The 17700-nt window shown below is 43.2% G+C and overlaps 1 protein-coding gene across 2 annotated transcripts in view; it reads right to left on the bottom strand.

Moving 5' to 3' along the window:
- The window catches only part of GCC2 (GRIP and coiled-coil domain containing 2), a 1745187-nt gene that overhangs the window by 1339376 nt on the left and 388111 nt on the right, over positions 1 to 17700 (bottom strand). For both annotated transcript variants that reach the window (XM_069636885.1, XM_069636884.1), the window contains one exon: positions 446 to 3568. In XM_069636885.1, the coding sequence (XP_069492986.1) occupies positions 446 to 3568 (3123 nt within the window). The remainder of the gene's footprint in view (positions 1 to 445; positions 3569 to 17700) is intronic.

Consider the following 17700-nt stretch of genomic DNA (forward strand, 5'->3'; position numbering starts at 1 on the left):
CCTGGAGCATACACCCTTCCCCAAATTAAAAGATGGACACCTTCACGTAGAACGTTTAAGGAAATGCAGTAAAATCCTCATATAGATACAGTTTGAAGTTCTCAATGACATCTGAGGTATGCAGAAAGAAAGTGAAGTAGGTGGTAAGTGTAGCTACAAGTATATATCCAATGTGCCACTTTGGAGCCAGACAGCACATTGGTCTTAGACAAGCCAGATGTGTGCAACTATGGTGCCCACCAACACTGTTCTTAATCCAAACTGTGCCTGGAGCTGCAATAGAAATAACTAAATGTGTGTGCTGAAAAACAAACTTATTTCTCATCCATAAGGACAAAATGTCCTGGAGCACACAGGATCAATCACAGGAATCAACAAACATTATAAAGAGTTTAAGTGAAATGCAACAATAACTCTTAAAGAAAGTAATACAAATTAAACCAACCTTCAGGAATGTGAACTCTGCTTTCAAATTGCAAAGATCAGACTCCTTCTGTTCCAGCAAGCCTGCTAGATTTTCTTCAGCTGCTTCGGGAGGTTGCTCTTTTGCTTCAATTTCTGGACACTCCAGCTTCTTTGTGACCTCCTCCATACGAGCAAGTAGATCAAGATTTTCCTGCCTTGCCTTCTCATTTGCACTCTTCATTTCAAGCAGATCCCTCTGCAAGCCTTCTTTTTCTGATAGAGTTGCTTCCAACTCTTTTTTTAAAACTACTTGTTCTTGTGCATAGTCCTCAATTAGAGACCTTAGCTCTGCACAATGGGCCTCATTTTCCTCCTGAAGTCGCTCCATATCTTGTTGGAGCAGAAGATACCGCTCATCACTTTGTGTAACCATGCGGAGATGTTCGTCTTTCAGTCTAGCAATGGATTCATCTACAGCTTGAAGAATAGAGTTAATTGTGTTTTCCTTATCTTCATCCAAAGGCATGCTGCCCATTTGCACTAGACAGCCTCTAAGGTGGGATGTTATAAGTAATTTCTGCTGCTGGTCTTTTTCATATAGTTTGCTTAACTCCTCATTTGCCTCAACCGTAAACTGCAATTTATTTTCCAAGCTCTCAACTTTATTTTTAATCACTAATAAATCATCCCTTTCTGTCACAAACCGATCTATGTCAATAGTCATCCTTTCATTTTCCTCCATAAGCCTTCCCAGCTCAGAATGAAGAGCTTGAATCTCAGACGACAGATTTCCCTCATTAATCAATTTTTGCTTTTGGTCTTTTTCATACAACATGCTCATTTCATCTTTTTCAACAATGACCAACTGCAATTTATTCTGCAGCATCTCACATTTTTCTTTAATCCCCACAAATGCCTCCCTTTCTGCCATGAAGCTCTCAATATCACTACTCATCTTTTCCTTTTCTTCACATAATGTTTCCACTGTGTCAAGAAGGGCTTGCACCTTGGTTGATGGATTTTCCTCATTAATTAATTTTACATGCTGATTTGTTTCTAACAATTTACTTAACTCCGCCTTTTCCTCAATTGCCAGTTTCAGTTTGTTTTCCAATTTTTCAATCTGTTCTTTAATCACCAATGAACCATCCTTTTCTGACATCACCATTTCAAAATCTCTAGACATGGTCTCCTTTTCTTGAAGCAGCTTTCCTATTTGAACATGAAGTGCTTTTATCTCAGATGATAGCTTTTCTTCATTTAATATTTTTTGCTGCTGTTCATTCTCATATAATGTGTTTAAGTCTTCTTTTGCCACAGTAACCAGCTGTAATTTATTTTGCAAGTTCTGAAGCTGCTCTTTTTCTTCACGAAGCTGGAGTACTTCATTATTTAGCGCTTGTGCATCAGACAAAAGTTTCTCCTTCTCATGCATGAAGCCTTCCATACGTTCCTCTAACTCTGCTAATTTCTGATAAATTTGGTCCTTTTCTGTTATAGTTTCTTTTAGCTTTTCCATACACTCTTCACGCTGTAGCTTCAATTCATTGTAGTCCTTGGTAACGGCTTCCGATTTCTGTTGAAAACCTAAAGCCTGGGCCTGCTCCATTTCACACATATTTCGGACCTTGACAATTTCCTCACGTGAGGCTTCTAGTGTGATTCTTATATCGTTATTTTGAAAGCTAAGATGGCGGATTTGTTCTTCAAGTTCTATTAACAAAGCATTCTTTTGCTCTAAGGAAACCATCATCTCGTCATTGTACTTCTGTAAAACATTTATTTGTGGTACCAAGTCTTCACACTCTGCTTGCTTGGCAGATAGCCCCTCCACTTCAGCTTTCAGTTTATTTACAGTTTCTAGAAGAACATCCTTTTCGTTGTAAGCCGATCTGAGTTTCTGCTGCAGTTCCTGGACATCTGTTGCCTGTTGCTGCTTCAAAGCTTTGAATTCGCGACTGATCTTTCCTGCAGATTCTCCAAGCTCATCTTGAAGTATCACAAGGGTTTCTTTCAAACCCTCATATTGTGCCACAGCTTCTTCTTTCTCATGCAAGAGTCCATCGCACTTATCCTTGAGAACATTAATTTCGAACATCAAAGAGGAGGTTTCTTGTTCTGAACTTGACATGATTTTCTCCTTTAATGTTGACATTTCTTTTTTATGTTGGTCCCTCAAAACCAAAACTTCTTGATTGTGCCTACTTCTGATTACCTCACAATCTTCATTCCCACTTTTCAGCTGCAGTTGCAATTTCTCTATTAGACAACTATAGTCTTCCTTAGCAAGCTGCAGCTCATTGATCTTAAACTCCAAATCCTCCCGTTCATGAAAAAACTCATCTTTCATGTGCTGGACTTCAAGCTCAAGCTTTAGCCTAACGTTATTTGTGTAGGTGAGTTCATCTTTTAATATGCTTTGCTGTGATTCATAATTCTTAATTACATATTCCAAATGATTCATTTTGTCTTGAGTTTCAGTTTCTAAAGATGTGAGGTTCTGTCCCTCTGCAGTCTTGTTCAAGTTCTCTTTATGGTCATTTAAAGTTCCTTTAAGGGCAAAGATCTCCTGCTCATTCTTAACTTTATTTTGATGCAACTCCTCCTGAAGACTTTTTTCTTTTGACAGGTAATGCTCAGATATCTCATGCATGAATTGTTTTACTTTCTGCCTTTCCTCTTCATAATCTTCTCCATGAGTTTGAAGCTGACAAATTAATTTGCATATTTCCTCTTGGTGGAAAGACTTCAGTTTCAGAAGCTCCTTTCTGAGATCACCAATTTCTCTCTGGTGGTGAATCAAATCAGCCTTTTCACATTCTTCTCGACTTCTAATTTCAATGTTTTTATCTACTGTTAATGCTTCCACCTGTTTATTTAAATTCAAAATGTGCTCTTCGTAAGTGGATCTCTGTTGCTCAAGCTTTTTCTGCAGTGTCTTAACTTCTTCTTCTTCTCGATTACTTTGCAGGGCTAGCTTATCCTCAAGAAGAATCATTTGATCTGCCGACTCTTTCAGTTTTTGTTGCAGTGTACAAACTTCTTCCGTATGGTTCGAGTTCAATCTCTCAAGTTCCTTTTTTAAACAATCAATTTTTTTGAGGTGGTCCGTGCTCAACTCCTCCCATTGCTCTTGCTGTTTAACCATGTTATCTATGGTATCCTAAAGAAAAAATAGGTTAATTAATTGATTGTCATATACATATATACACACACACATATATACACAAGTTTATGCATAGAGAGAGAGCAAGTGATCATACACTAGAAAAGCAAGAACATAATAAAAAGGGCCTTTTTGTTGCATCTGTTCTTTTCTGTAAGTTTGTTTAGTCACTGAAAAGTAGAGCATTGTTTTTTTCAGAAATATGTCCAGCTGCACTGGTTTCTTTCAATTGCAATAATTATCTTAATGCTAAACAATACAATTAATGGCATTCCTTTTGCCACTAACTGAGTGTGTGTATTTTTTCACATAGCATAATTGCACCTTAGGCCAGAATGTTGAAGTGGTCATAAGAGACATTTCACTTGGTAAGAGGAATGGAAGTCCAAGGGAAAATAATTAGTATGTATTCTTTAAATACCATTATTGTACAATAAATAAAACATATACAACATCTAAATAAAACAAGTTATTTAGTTAATGAAAATTGGATAACACCCATGCAATATTTTAAAGGTTGGAGGGGCGTGGCTAGGCGCGTCATCCAGAAAATGGCTCCCTAAGAGCCTCTGGCGAAGTGAGGGTGAGTGAAGTGGCGTGCCCTTCTCCCCGTGTCCCGACCTGATGCCCAAGAACATGTCCGAGCCTGGTGAGGCTATGTAGTCCCCACGGGCGCTCCTCTGATGTTTGAAGGTGCATGCAAGCGTGAGATCGGGCTCCCGGAGGACGGACCAGGAGCCCGCAAGATGGCACCGGCTAGCGCGGCTTCGGCTGCAAGGGGCCCAGGGCAGCGATGCGAGGCAGAGGTGATCTGGCTGGGTCCGCCTCATGTTAAAAACTCCAGCTGCTGTACCAGAGGAATGGAATCCTGCTGGGTGCTCTGGGGACTGGTCTGCAGCAGTGCTGGTGGCTCTGGGGGCTGCACGGCCGAGGGGGCGTCCAAGCGGGCTAACGGATGCGCCAGAGGTTCCTTGCCAGTGTGTGTGTGGAGTCGAGTGGAGAGCAGAGGCCGCCTGCCTCGATCCTCCACTCTGCAGTGTATAGTACGGTGATGCCTGCCATACAGCGGGCAGTCTGATGCGGCATGCCTTGGCCAAATCAGTGAAGAAGTTGTGTGCCCAGGCTCGGGCTGAGAGATACAGAGCGTAGCGCTGCAGCTACCAGGAGGCGGATAGCATGGGCCAAGGAGCCTCAGGGGGCGTGTGGCTGTCCCTGCTGTCAGGACCTTGAGTGCCTCCAGCGCTTGAGAGTGGGTGAGCTACTGAGGAGTTCACCATTGTAAACCTGCATTACATTAACACCACTAGGGGTCGACAGCACACAGTCCATGCCAATTTAAAGCTTGAAGTGGTGCTGAAGCAAGTGAGTAGGCATCTGAGAATGGGTTGACATGCAGAAAATGCAGTTTCTAACTGCTTAATATTCAGCATCTAGAGGAAACCTGGCATGGAATTATTGTCGCACACAAATGTCCTAGTGAGCTATTACCGAGAGGCAAGCATACAAGCAATGTTACCACGGTTGTTGCTTTAAATCCGTTGGTGCACATAGCTGCTGGGAAGAGGTGTGCTGCTGAGCCTACCATTGCTTGCCTCAAGGGTTGCCCATGGGGGACCGTAGAGTGTCTTACTTGTGTGGGCCCACTCCGGATCTTGACTCTGCAGCATGGCGAAGACTTCGAAGTCAGGGAAGCAAAGTGAAATCTCCACAATGTTACAGCCAGCCGACAAAAGTAAACGCAGTGAGGTGGTGACAAACCTAGTTCACAGCGCTGTCCCGCTTCTGGCCCAGCTCGTGCAGATGTCCACCAAAGCAGATTTACAGGAACTGCTGGCTGAGATTAGAATTGAAATTCACAAAAGCATAGAGGAATTCTCTCACAAGATTTTGGCACTGGATAGGAGATTATTGGAGACGGAACAGCGAGTCTCAGAGGTGGAGGATACACTGTGCAAGCAGTCGTATGCGGTGGGGGAATTTTTAAATGAAATGGAGGCTTTTGAGGCATGTTGTAAAACCTTGGAGGATAAATAGGAAGATGGTGAACATCACTTCCGGAGAAACAACATCCGAATCTGTGGTATCTCTTGAGCTGTGCGCGATGATGAACTTCCGGACTTTATGGAAAGCCTCTTCCGTTTCACCTTGGACATTCCTGATGACTCGGCTATTGAATTTGATAGGACTAATCGGGCGAGGGCCCTGACTTCCTTGCCCCAGGACAGGCCTCCAGATGTGTTATCCCGGGCGCACTTCTTCCAGTTGAAAGAACGCATAATGACTGTGATTAGGTCCTCTCTGGCAATCATCTTCCATAATATGTCCATCTACCTGTACCAGGACTTGGCTTCCACCACTCTAGTGAATCAGATAGCGCTGCAACCATTGACTGAATGGTTCCGGAAAAAAAGGGGAACTACACATGGGGGTTTCCTACAGCACTCCATTTCTCGTACCAAGGGAGGCGATGGGCTGTTCGAACACTGAAGGAAGAGGAGAGACTGTTGAGGGTTGGGGAGGAGGTGTGTGGGGAGGCTGAGTCAGAGAAGCTGAGCTCAGACCCCAGCCAGGATGCGCTGCAGAAATGGATGAAGGTGGGAAGGGGGAAGAAAGTGAAGGGTCCGGTCCAGACAACTTGAAGGGGTTTGAATCCAGTAAGGTTGGGAATAAATGTAGATTATGGGGTTGAGCTCTCCTGGCTCATGGTAAATGTTAAAATGCAATGCAGAGTGAAAAGGTTGGGTTACTTGGGAGTGAGGGGGTACGGTCTGAGGGCGTTATGAGGTGCCTTCCAAGTCGGATTCCCATACCACATATCGGGGTGATCGATTTAAGTATCTGTTTGACAAATGTTTACTGGTTGTTTTAGGGGAGAAGGGAGCAGGGTGGTTGGGGGGTGTTAAGTTGCTAATGCCTATTGTGGGATAGTATTGGGCACACGCAACATGTATGCGGGCGTTTCAGTGCGGAGGTTTCTGGTAGGTGTATGCTGGGCGAGCGGCGAGTCATGTCTTGAAATGAGTTGGAACTGGAGGGGGAGGATTGTATCCAGCTGGGCACATAGAATATGCAGGGGCTGAACTCCCCTTTAAAGAGAAAGTCGGTTGTCAGAAAACTGAGCGACATGTCTCTGTCCATAGTATTTCTACAGAAAACTCACCTGCCAGTACAGAACAAAAAGCAGCTGCGTAATAAAAACATACTCAAGACAATTCTTTGCCTCAGGGGAGTGGAGAGAGAAAAAGCTAGGCAGTATTGTTGGGTGAGCACATTCCTCTGTCCAGGGTTCAGATTTTGCGGGAACTCCAGGGTAGATATGTGTGTGTTAAAGGTCTGATCTGGGAGCGCATGTTCACTCGGATATCTTTATATGCTCCAAGTGTGGGGCAGGGTTTTTGCCTGGAGGGCTTCCTGTCTTAATTTAGTCCGTTGGACAAATCTCTAACCGCTTCTAGACTATACTTTAAATATGCTATATCCTTTGCAGCGCTACTCAGGGAACTGGGGTTGGTGGTGGCTGTTCCATGGGGATGATAGATATTTCTCATTCCACCCACATGATCATGGGGACTTCTCCAGATTAGTTGGTTGTGGTGAGTTAGGCACTCCTTAAATCTTAAGTTAATTCAATTATATTATATTGATATAGTAATCAAAGCTTGGGGTCCAAACCCACTGAAACAGGTGCCTCCGTGATGTGGCACCAAAAGAACATAGAGAAAAAAGACCTTGGCCGTGTGGCCAGCGGTGCGGGCTGCACTCCCTTATTCCACTAGATTGTGGTGTAGTTCAAACTAAATAGAGGTATTCTTGAATAGTTTCCTTTTTCAAAAAAGTTTTCATTAATCAAGCTTCATTAGTGTAGTATGCCAATCTTCAAATCACTTTGTCGTGGCAGAATTGATCACAACTGCGGCCCATGCATTTCGGGTCAACACCCTTCCTCAGGGCCTGTGATTACACCTTTTTATATAATGTTTGGTCTCAGCTATCATTCCACAGTTAACATATACCACAAAGTCAAAAAAAAAAACATCAATTATCAAATCGAGATATTTCCATATCAACATATTATTTTGCATACGTTGTCATAATCATACAATTCAAAGAGAATCCAGTAGCGATAATATGTTACCCAATTTTCATTAACATGGTGTGGATTTCATGCATCATGTCGAGGTTGGAAAATAACAAAATCAAAAATAAAAAAAGTAAAAATAATAAGGAGAACAAAAAATTACAATAAAGTGGGATAGTCATAATGTTAACCAATTTATCTATAGTATCATCTAGCTATCAGTGAGCATGCCGAACCGCAGCCACTAACCTTCAATGAGCTTGGATACTCAAAAAAACATTCACTTTCACCCACGGTTTAATTGTGGGAAGAATGCCTGTTCAGCTGTGATCTCTGTAACGAGATCGACCGCGTATGGGTAAATAACCGCAAGCTTCGTGTTGATTCAAATTCATTCCATATCTTTACACATAATTACAGACTTACATTTTGAGTAGATCCACTGTGTACAGCTGGACTCGAACAGTCTAGCTGTCTGCCTCTCACTTTCGCCAGCTGTCTTGTCTGCGGGTGAATAATTCACACGGCCACGGTCTCAGTAAAGAGATTGGACAAGTGTCAATGCTCATAAATTGCTCGTTGGGTGAAACCAGCCGCATTAGTGTTACGTATCTACTTACATCTGGATGAAAAAGAATCGCGGTTCCCTGCCGTGGCAGAACGCTAAGCGCGCGTGCACGGATATGTCTACAGAAAAGTGTAGTAGCGGCAACCTGTTGCCACGGCAACCGTTGCTCAATATACGGCAGCCATTTTAGAATGGATTCACAACATAGCTCTATCTGAACTCGTCATGCAGCCATATTGCAATGGTGTAAGAGTAATTAACAACTCGTGTACTTATAAACGAACATATTACTATCCGTAGTTAGGCTATATGTGATACTAATGTCTATACACCTGACTATCATTCCCTGCTATTTGTAAACAGATTGAACCTACACATCAATAAAATTATAAAACATAAATCAAAGAATTAAATCAAGATGGAGCATACGAAAATTCAATCAGCAAACATTGCTAAAGACTTACAAAAAATCATGAATATGATGTACATCAAGTCTACTACATGTGTGATTTAGTGTTGCCTAAATACATATCTCTAAAAATGCATTTCCCTTCCAGAGATCTATGCATGTGTATTCAAAATTCACAATGTTGAGTCACACAACCTCGAGACACAGTTAGGCTGATTCATAAAAAGCAACTAAGATCCAGCTCCTCATTCATTCCTTCTGGAGCCATAGACCCCATCTTTTCTATCCATCGTGCCTCTTTCTGGGCTCTCAATTTCTTCATGTTGGTGTTCTGGCCCTTGGTTGGTATCACCTCCAAAACTGCAAATTTGAGCTGGGCAACAGTGTGTCCACTATCATGAAAATGTCTTCCTATTGATGAGGTTCTGTTATTGAGTCTAATACATGATTTATGTACATTGATGCGAATCCGTACTTTGCGTGCGGTCTCTCCCACATAATACTGGGCACAGGGACACTTGATAGCATATACAACATTTTCTGACAGACATGTTGCATGATGTTTTAACTTGATCTGTTAGAGGATGGGATATGAATGATCCTTTCATTATATTGTTGCAGTTCCCACAACTCATGCACGGGTATGTGCCTGGATGTTTATCGGGTGTTCTCTGTTTGTTTCTTTGCTTGCCTTGTGTGTCAACTAGCAGATTCCTTAAGTTATTGCTTTTTTGATAAGCAAAAACAGGAGGGTTAACAAATAGCTCTTTAGTTCTATTATCATTCTGTAACACACTCCACCTTTTCAGAATGCTATCCTTAATTTGTCGGCTCTGTACAGAGAACTTCGTGACAAATACCAAATCTGGACTCTCCTGCTTTTGTTTGGTAATCAACAGTTGTGCACGATCACGCATGTCTGTCTTTCCTCTCGCTCTTTGAAGGTCTTCATCAGGAAATCCTCTTTCCTTAAGCTTCTCCTGTAGCTTGTTCAGTTCAATCTCGCACTCCACTGAATCACTCACTTTTAATGCGTAACATTTGCCTAACGGTAGATTCCGTAGGATACTCGGCGGGTGAAAACTCATCCTATGCTGCAAGTTATTTCTGTCTGTAGGTTTAGTGTACACCGTTGTGGAGATCTTCAAGTCTGTAATAATGACCTGTACGTCCAAATAATGTACGTTAGGATTACCTACTTCCATTGTGAACTGCAACCGACTGTCAATGTTGTTAAAAAAAAACAGAAAGTTATCTAGCTCTTCCCGACTGCCTGACCATACTCCAAAAACGTCATCTATGTAATGTATCCCCTTCTTAAGTTGATTGCTCCATTGTGGATTGCTGATGATGTGGGTGGTTTCAAAATCAAACATGAAACTATTGGCATACACAGGTGCCATGGTGGCACCCTTGGCCGTGCCTGAAAATTGATTGTAATATGTACCATTATACTCGAAGCATGAATGCGTTGAGATAAAATCTAGCAACAACATTAGGAATTCTTTGTTCGCTCCTATTGATTCTGTTTGCAACAATAGTTTTTCTACCGATCTTTGCCCCAAATCATGTGGAATACTAGTATAAAGACTAGTCACATCGATTGTAAAAAGAATGTCTTCAGATGTTAACGTCATTTGATCCAAGATTTGTAAGAAATGTGAAGTATCTTTAACATATGTAGATGTTTGTTGTATCAACGGTTAGAGAAAATAATCTATATATGTCCCTAAAGGTTGTAGCATGCCTCCAGTGGCCGCCACAATAGGCCTTCCTGGGGGATTGTGAAGTCGCTTATGTATTTTGGGCAGAGTGCACAGATGTGGAATTTTAGGATAAGGTGTCCATAAGTAGTCTCTGGTTTTATGACTAATCCATTCATTTTTCGACTGCTATGTCAAGTAGTCTTTCTAAATCCTCTTTAATGTTCTTCGTGGGGTCATGTGTCAACATTCGATATGTGGTCTGATCGGACAATTGTCTAAGGCATTCTTGCAGATATTGTTCAGTGTTTTGTATCACGAGTGCTCCCCCTTTATCAGCGGGTCTAATTGTTATCTTTTCATCTGAAAAAAGGGTTTTGATGAGACAGTTCTCCTCTGCTTAAATTGTCTTTTCTTGGTTGTTGGAACTGTATTTTTTTGATATCTTTGAGCACCATATTGTGAAAGATGTCAATTGATGGTACATTAATTGGTGGACAAAATGTACTTCTTGGTTTGAATTCAACATACTCCGTTTCCGATGGCGTTTCCAATTCATCGTCCTTACTCGTTTCGGCGAAGAAGGTCTTTAACTTCAATTTATGCACCAACTTGTACAATTCTACTTTAGTGTCAAACATGTTGCTACTATGAGTCGGAACAAATTTAAGGCCTTTTTCTAGTGTTCTCACCTCTTTCATTGATAAAGATCTTGAAGATAAATTGACTACTAATTTTGATTCATTTGTAGCCTCGTTTTCATTCCTGGCTCTTTTTCTCTTTCCTCTCCTAGTCCTCTTCCTCTTGACCCTAAAAAATCTCTCCTTTGTGCATTCAATGGTTGTTTAGGCCTAGCACTACTTGTCGATGTGCTCGCTGCAGTACCATCCGCTGTGCGTTCATCTGTAGTTTCAGCTATGTCAGATTCAGAACTGCTCTTGTCACTTGTCTGTTTGCTGGGTCGTGGTTGATTCAAATATTTATCTGCCCAGGTATATACTTCATTGTTCAAATAATCATACGTATCCCTTTTAAATTTCCTTATCTTTCTTGATTCCAAATCCTGTTTGTAACTTTCAAGCTTACTATTGATGTCCGTTAATATCTCGGCAAAGGACTCTGCGTCTGTCAAGTCTGTTATATCATTAGACAGAGTTTCAATCTCTTTTTCAAGTTGTTCAATATTGCTAGACAATTCCCTAATCGTGAGCAATATCACATCAAGTGAACACTTATACAAAATTTGTTCCCATTTCTGAACAAACTTGCTGTTCTCTTTACACAAAGTAGGTCGTAAAGGTATCCTGAGACCTCTTGGGATACACTGTGCCTTAGAGTATCTGCTCAGAGTCACCGCATGCAATTTACGATCTTCCTGATAGAGTATTCCAATTGTTTAATTTTACTTTGTGGATTCTTGTCAGTTGTGCTGTGCGCTGTTTCTTTAATTAGACCAAGGATAGCTTCTACCTCTTCGGCTGAGAAGCCGAGTGTAGTGGCTCTGTTATCAGTGAGAAATTCGATATCTTCATACTACATAACTGGGTGCTCCAACTCAAATTTCACGGATGGAAAGGCGAACAATTGGTTGTGGTGAGTTAGGCACTCCTTAAATCTTAAGTTAATTCAATTATATTATATTGATATAGTAATCAAAGCTTGGGGTGTAAACCCACTGAAACAGGTGCCTCCATGATGTGGCACCAAAAGAACATAGAGAAAAAAGACCTTGGCCGTGTGGCCAGCGGTGCTGGCTGCACTCCCTTATTCCACTAGATAGTGGTGTAGTTAAAAAAAAATAGAGGTATTCTTGAATAGTTTCCTTTTTCAAAAAAGTTTTAATTAATCAAGCTTAATTTGTGTAGTATTCCAATCTTCAAATCACTTTGTCGTGGCAGAATTGATCACAACTGCGGCCTATGCATTTCGGGTCAAAACCCTTCCTCAGGGCCTGTGATTACACCTTTTTATATAATGTTTGGTCTCGGCTATCATTGCACAGTTAACATATACCACAAAGTCAAACAAAAAAACATCATCAATTATCAAATCGAGATATTAGACCAGATTAGACCAATGCTGATCCCTAGTGCGCTATAACCTTGCATACATGGAGTGGAAATAGGTAAATGGATACGTTCTGACAATGCACTGGTATCGTTTACCCTGGCAATTTGTGGCCAGTCCAGAAAGGAGTAGGTGCCCATGGAAGCTGTATGACCTAGTACTGAGGGACTCAGTGCTATGTAGAGAGATAAATAGAGATTCAGGCCCTCCACCGGGCGCTATGTGAGATGCAATTAAGGCAGTGGTGATGGGGGGATTAATAAGTAAAGCTGCAGCCTACACCAGAGAACGACAGCTGGTCCAGAAAGGCCTAGACGAGGAGGTAAAGGCTGCTGAACAGCAGCACAGGAGGCGTGGTCCGTGTGCTCCGTGTGCTCAAGCTGAGGTTAGTGCATAAGAAACTGGACGAACACTTAGTAGACAGAACAGCCCAAGCAATGTTAAAAACCAGACAATATTACTATACCAATGACAATATGGCTACTGGTGGCTAATTTGAGAAAACTTCAATGTCGTAACATAGTCCTGGCCCTGCGTGACAGACATGGGGTGTTGAAGTGGGAGGAAGCTAATAAACTGGAGCTATTTCAGACCCATTTCAGGGAGGTGTTCCAGGCGAGGCAAGCTCAGTTGACGCACAAATTGGAAGGTGCGGGCATACAAAAGCTGTCAAATGAGGAGCCTGACTCTTTGGGGGTCTGATCTTGCCGGAGGAAGTAGAATGGGGTATTAAAACCTTGAAAAATAAGGCACCGGGTCCAGATGGGTTTACAGCTCCCTTTTACAAGAAGTTTTGCTCTATCCTGGTTCCCCCTTTCACCGCTCTCTTCAATGTGGTCCTGGGGATAGGTAGGACAACTCCAACTATGTGACTCTCTACTACTATTCTGATCCCCAAGCCAGGGAGGGATCCGCCGCTCTGCGACTCCTATCGCCGCATTATTCTCACCAACATAGAATCTAAACTGTACTCTAAGATTTTGGCACACCGTATGATTGAGGCTCTCCCAAGGGTCATAGATAGCGATCAGACGGGATTCATCACAGGGCGCAGTACCCATGAAAATGTGAGGTGAGTTCTGAACCTATTGGAGGTGGGGCAGACTTTAGGTGTAGATGTGGGGATAGTTGTGCTGGACACCCACAATGCATTTGACAGAGTGGATTGGGGGTACATTCGAGATACTCTGAAAGCATTTGGTTTAGGCCCTAGGTTCACCACGTAGGACATGGACTTCTCCCAGGACCAATCGACCTCCATCAGAGTTAACAGGCGATAATCTCCCAGTCTGTCGATAGCCAGGGGAACCAGACTGGGGGGCCCGCTGTCCCCACTGGTGTTCGCTTTGAATATGGAACCTCTGGCAGGTCACGTCAGGAATAATGCGGCCATAGAAGGGATAAGGGTGCGCGGGGCAGACTATACGAAATCTCTCTATGCAGATGACATTCCGTTGACCCTGCAGTATCCCTGTGCCTCTTTAACGGAAGGTTTGCGGGAGCTGGCAGACTTTGGACTGGTCTCAGGCTTCATGGTCAATTATAACAAATCGCACAGATTGGATGTCTTGGTGCAGCCTCGAGACAGGGCTCCCTTGAGTGCTCTGGCCCCAATAAAATGGAAAATGGAACCAGGAGGCTATTCCATACTTGGGAGTGCAGATTCCAAGTAAAGCCTCTGAGGTTTTTCGATGGAACTTCCCGTCCTTGTTTAAGGAGCTGTCAGAGGACTTGGTGAGATGGGGAGGGCAAGAAATGTCCTGGTTTGGCAAAATGAGCCTGATCCCTGGGCTGCTCTACCTTTGTTTAGCATTACCCGTCAGGATCCCAAACTCTGAGCTGCGGGCCCTGCAGGGAAAGATTTTTTAATTCATACGGGGGAGGATCTCGAGAAGAGTGTTGCTGAAGCCATTGATGGTGGGGACACTGGAGGTCCCTGGTGTGTTTCGCTATAATTTAGCCACGCTGACATAAACCCAATGTAAAAAGTGATTCAGCAGGACTATCCAGCAGTGGCATTGGCATGGCTTCCTTATGTGGAAAGGGGTCGCCTGGTCTGAGCTGCTGGATTCTTCTTGCTAAATCCGACAGGAATACACTTTACCATATGGGGAAGGTGCTCCGCAGATGGGGAGCACTATCAGGAGTGGGACCACTTATGCCCATTTGGAATAACCCAGGCTTTCAGCAAGGGTGGGAAAAGGGGAGTTTTGAGGTGCGGGTCGCTATGGGGCTAGACAGGTTGCAGCAGCATTACAGGGACAAATGCCCACTTACCTTTAACAGGTGTAAGGAGGTCTTCACTGTACCCAAAATGGAGGGATTTTGCTATGCTCAATTGTGTCACTGGGTTTCTCACCCTCTCACAAAATGGGGAGCCAACGAATGCACTTGAATTGTCTATCGAGGTGGTGGAGTGGAGGGGGGCCTCTCCAGGGTCTGGGTCTCATACAAGTATAAGTTACCGGATGCAGGGGACCCAATAATGCGCCTGCCCTACACGCATAAATGTGAAGAGGATCTGGGGGTGGCAATAGAGGATGAGACGTGGCTGCGAATATGGGCACGGATGCACAAGTCATCTAGATGTGTGATGGACAGGGAGAACTCCTACAAATTCTGTTACAGATGGTACCCGACACCAGAGAGATTGCACCACATGTCGGCTGAGTACTCAGCGAGTTGCTGGCGGGGATGTGACAAAGTGGCGTCTCTCTTTCATATGGTGTGGACGTGTGGGAAAGTGAATCTCTTTTGGGAAGAGGCTCTGTCTAAAGTTAACGATATCATGGGCCTGTCAATACCAATGGATCCCCGGGTGGTATTGCTGGAAGATACAGGTGATGGGGTATTCCCCCCTGTTAGGTCCCATGGCTACATTGATTGGGCATTTCCTCCTAGCGGCGAAGCTGACCATTGCCTGAAAGTTGGGACCTGGGAGAGGGACTCAGAGGGGGCAGAGGGTGAGTGGCGTGAGGGTCTGAGCGATGCGCTATGAAATACTGCACTTTGTATATTCCGTTCTAACATATGTATGATGTATGATGTGTGTGTATATGCCATTTGCCAGAGTATGTTAAAAAACATTTTGGAGAAAAACAAGTTAAAGAAAGTGCTTTGCACATATATGTTCAAAACAGTTTCAGATACACGTTAAACAAAAAAACACTTAACCCCACCAGAAAAATCGAGAAGCCAGAATCATATAATAATCCTATCTGCCAAATCATAGGGGTCGGAGGGTTGAGAGGTCACACTAGGAAAGGGTTTATCAAATAAGAACGTCCATGAAGGGTATAGTAGATTATACCGGTCACGGTCAGATCAATCGATTGAAAGCCATAACAAAGCAAAAATGTTGAAAATGAGAAAGGTGGGTTAAAGGAGTGCCAAACATGGGTTATGGAGGGAAACCAGGCCTCACATCCATCACAAGTTACAGAAACACTGTATTAGGTGGCAAAAAGCCAGAAAGTCAGGTTTTTCTTGAATGTGAGAACATACACTGCGAATATTTCCACAAATTTAAAAATGCTTAGAAAAGAATCTTCAAAAGCTGTAGGTAGCCTCTTTCAGGAAGATCTTACAATACATCTCACTAAACGCAAAAATAAGATATCTGAAAACATAGGAAAAGTATTATTTGTACATGTGAAAGTCACAATCAGTGATTTGCTAATATGTACAATCATACAATTACAGAAATATGTACAAAGAATAGGTATTGGACAAATTGTACGAGACAGTCAATGTATTAGCAATAAAGTATTTTAAAACACGGGAGGCAGAATTACAGCCTTTCTAGCAACAGTCAAACATGAAACATATATATTATGGCCTGATACAAGAAACAGAAAATAAGTTGGGTCTGTTTAAGGTCTGGAATTACTAGTTAAGATAAAATCTGAACTTCGCAAATTTTCACACGATTCATATTCTATCAAACCTACTGTCAGTGCTTTTAGTAGGATGATACATCAGGACGGGGGGTTACTTAAGTGCTGGGTGTGGACGAAAGATTGATGGGTGTGGCCTCAACGGGGGAGGGCAGGCGGGTTTGGAATGGGCGGTCTGCCCCCAAACAATGCTGAGACCCTGCAAATAGGTATTTTATGTTGCTCACCATGGTCTATGGTAGTTCCATTTGCATCCATCCAGCACATTTTAAAAACATCTCTCTGGTGTGGTTTGTGTATAAATTAGTCTCACTCAGTATATAAACAATTCAACTCATAGTTTAAATAAATAATCTATGAAAGAAGGGACGAGAAACGGCACCAATGTGGTGGATAGGACCAGATCTAATATTTGCCAGGCCCAGGGCGACAAAACATATGTTGGTCCCTGTTGCAGGGGAACCTCAGCATGCTTCAGCGCCCAGGCATACCACGAAAGCACAGAGCCACCATTGTATTCAACCTCTCTTTATTCTCCTAGAACATAACTAACCCTTTTCCTCCCTTGTCCCCTCCCCTTCCGCCCTCCTCCCGCTTCCCAGTGTGTGTCCGTTCTTAAAGGGGCTGTGTCCCTTTCCCAGTCACGTACAACACCTCCCCCGTGCTTAACATAAAAGTCCAGTTACATCTGTTCGATGAGTCTCACTGGCTTCTTTATCGTTCTGATCGGTCTCCCTGGAGATTCTCTGCTTTCACCAGTAGTTTCCAGTGGAGGCTCTATTTCTTCTTTTCCACTCAAATCTTCCACTATTGTTTCCTGTGTCTCTGGTTCTTCCAGGTATAGTCTCTTGAAGAATGAGGAATGTCCGGTAATGTCCCCTGGTTCTCCCGTCTCTCCCGTCGCTGTGATCATGGGTCCCTTGATGGCTGTGATGACCCGATGCTCTAGGCTGTAGCGGGTGTCTGTCTTCTTGCGTTGAGTTTGCCGGACTAGAACGGTTTGTCCTACTTCTAGTTGATGTTCCTTCTCTCTCCACTTCTTGTCGGCCCATTGCTTGGCCTTTCTTTTCTTTTTGGTGTCTCGTTCTCTGATGGTCGCATCTTCTTCTGGCGTATGTGTCAAACCCAAGGGGAATGCGTGTCCGGGGTTGGTATCTCACCATGAGTTCGGCGGGTGTCTTTCCTGTCGCCACATATTGAGTGTTTTGGTAGCTTCTGAGCATACTGCAGATGGCTTGAGTGTGGGGTGTTTGTTCTACCACGGCCTTTTGTCTGGTCAGCTTGATGGTGGCCATAAACCGTTCTACCATCCCGTTAGCTTGGGGCCAGAGTGGTGTAACCTTCTGGTGGTGGAACCCTAGGTGGTCCGCGAGCCTCGCAAACTCTCGTCCTTGGAACGGGGATCCGT

The sequence above is a fragment of the Ambystoma mexicanum genome, chromosome 7p (assembly GCF_040938575.1).
Source record: "Ambystoma mexicanum isolate Mex_15411 chromosome 7p, UKY_AmexF1_1, whole genome shotgun sequence".
Classification (NCBI taxonomy): Eukaryota; Metazoa; Chordata; class Amphibia; order Caudata; family Ambystomatidae; genus Ambystoma; species Ambystoma mexicanum.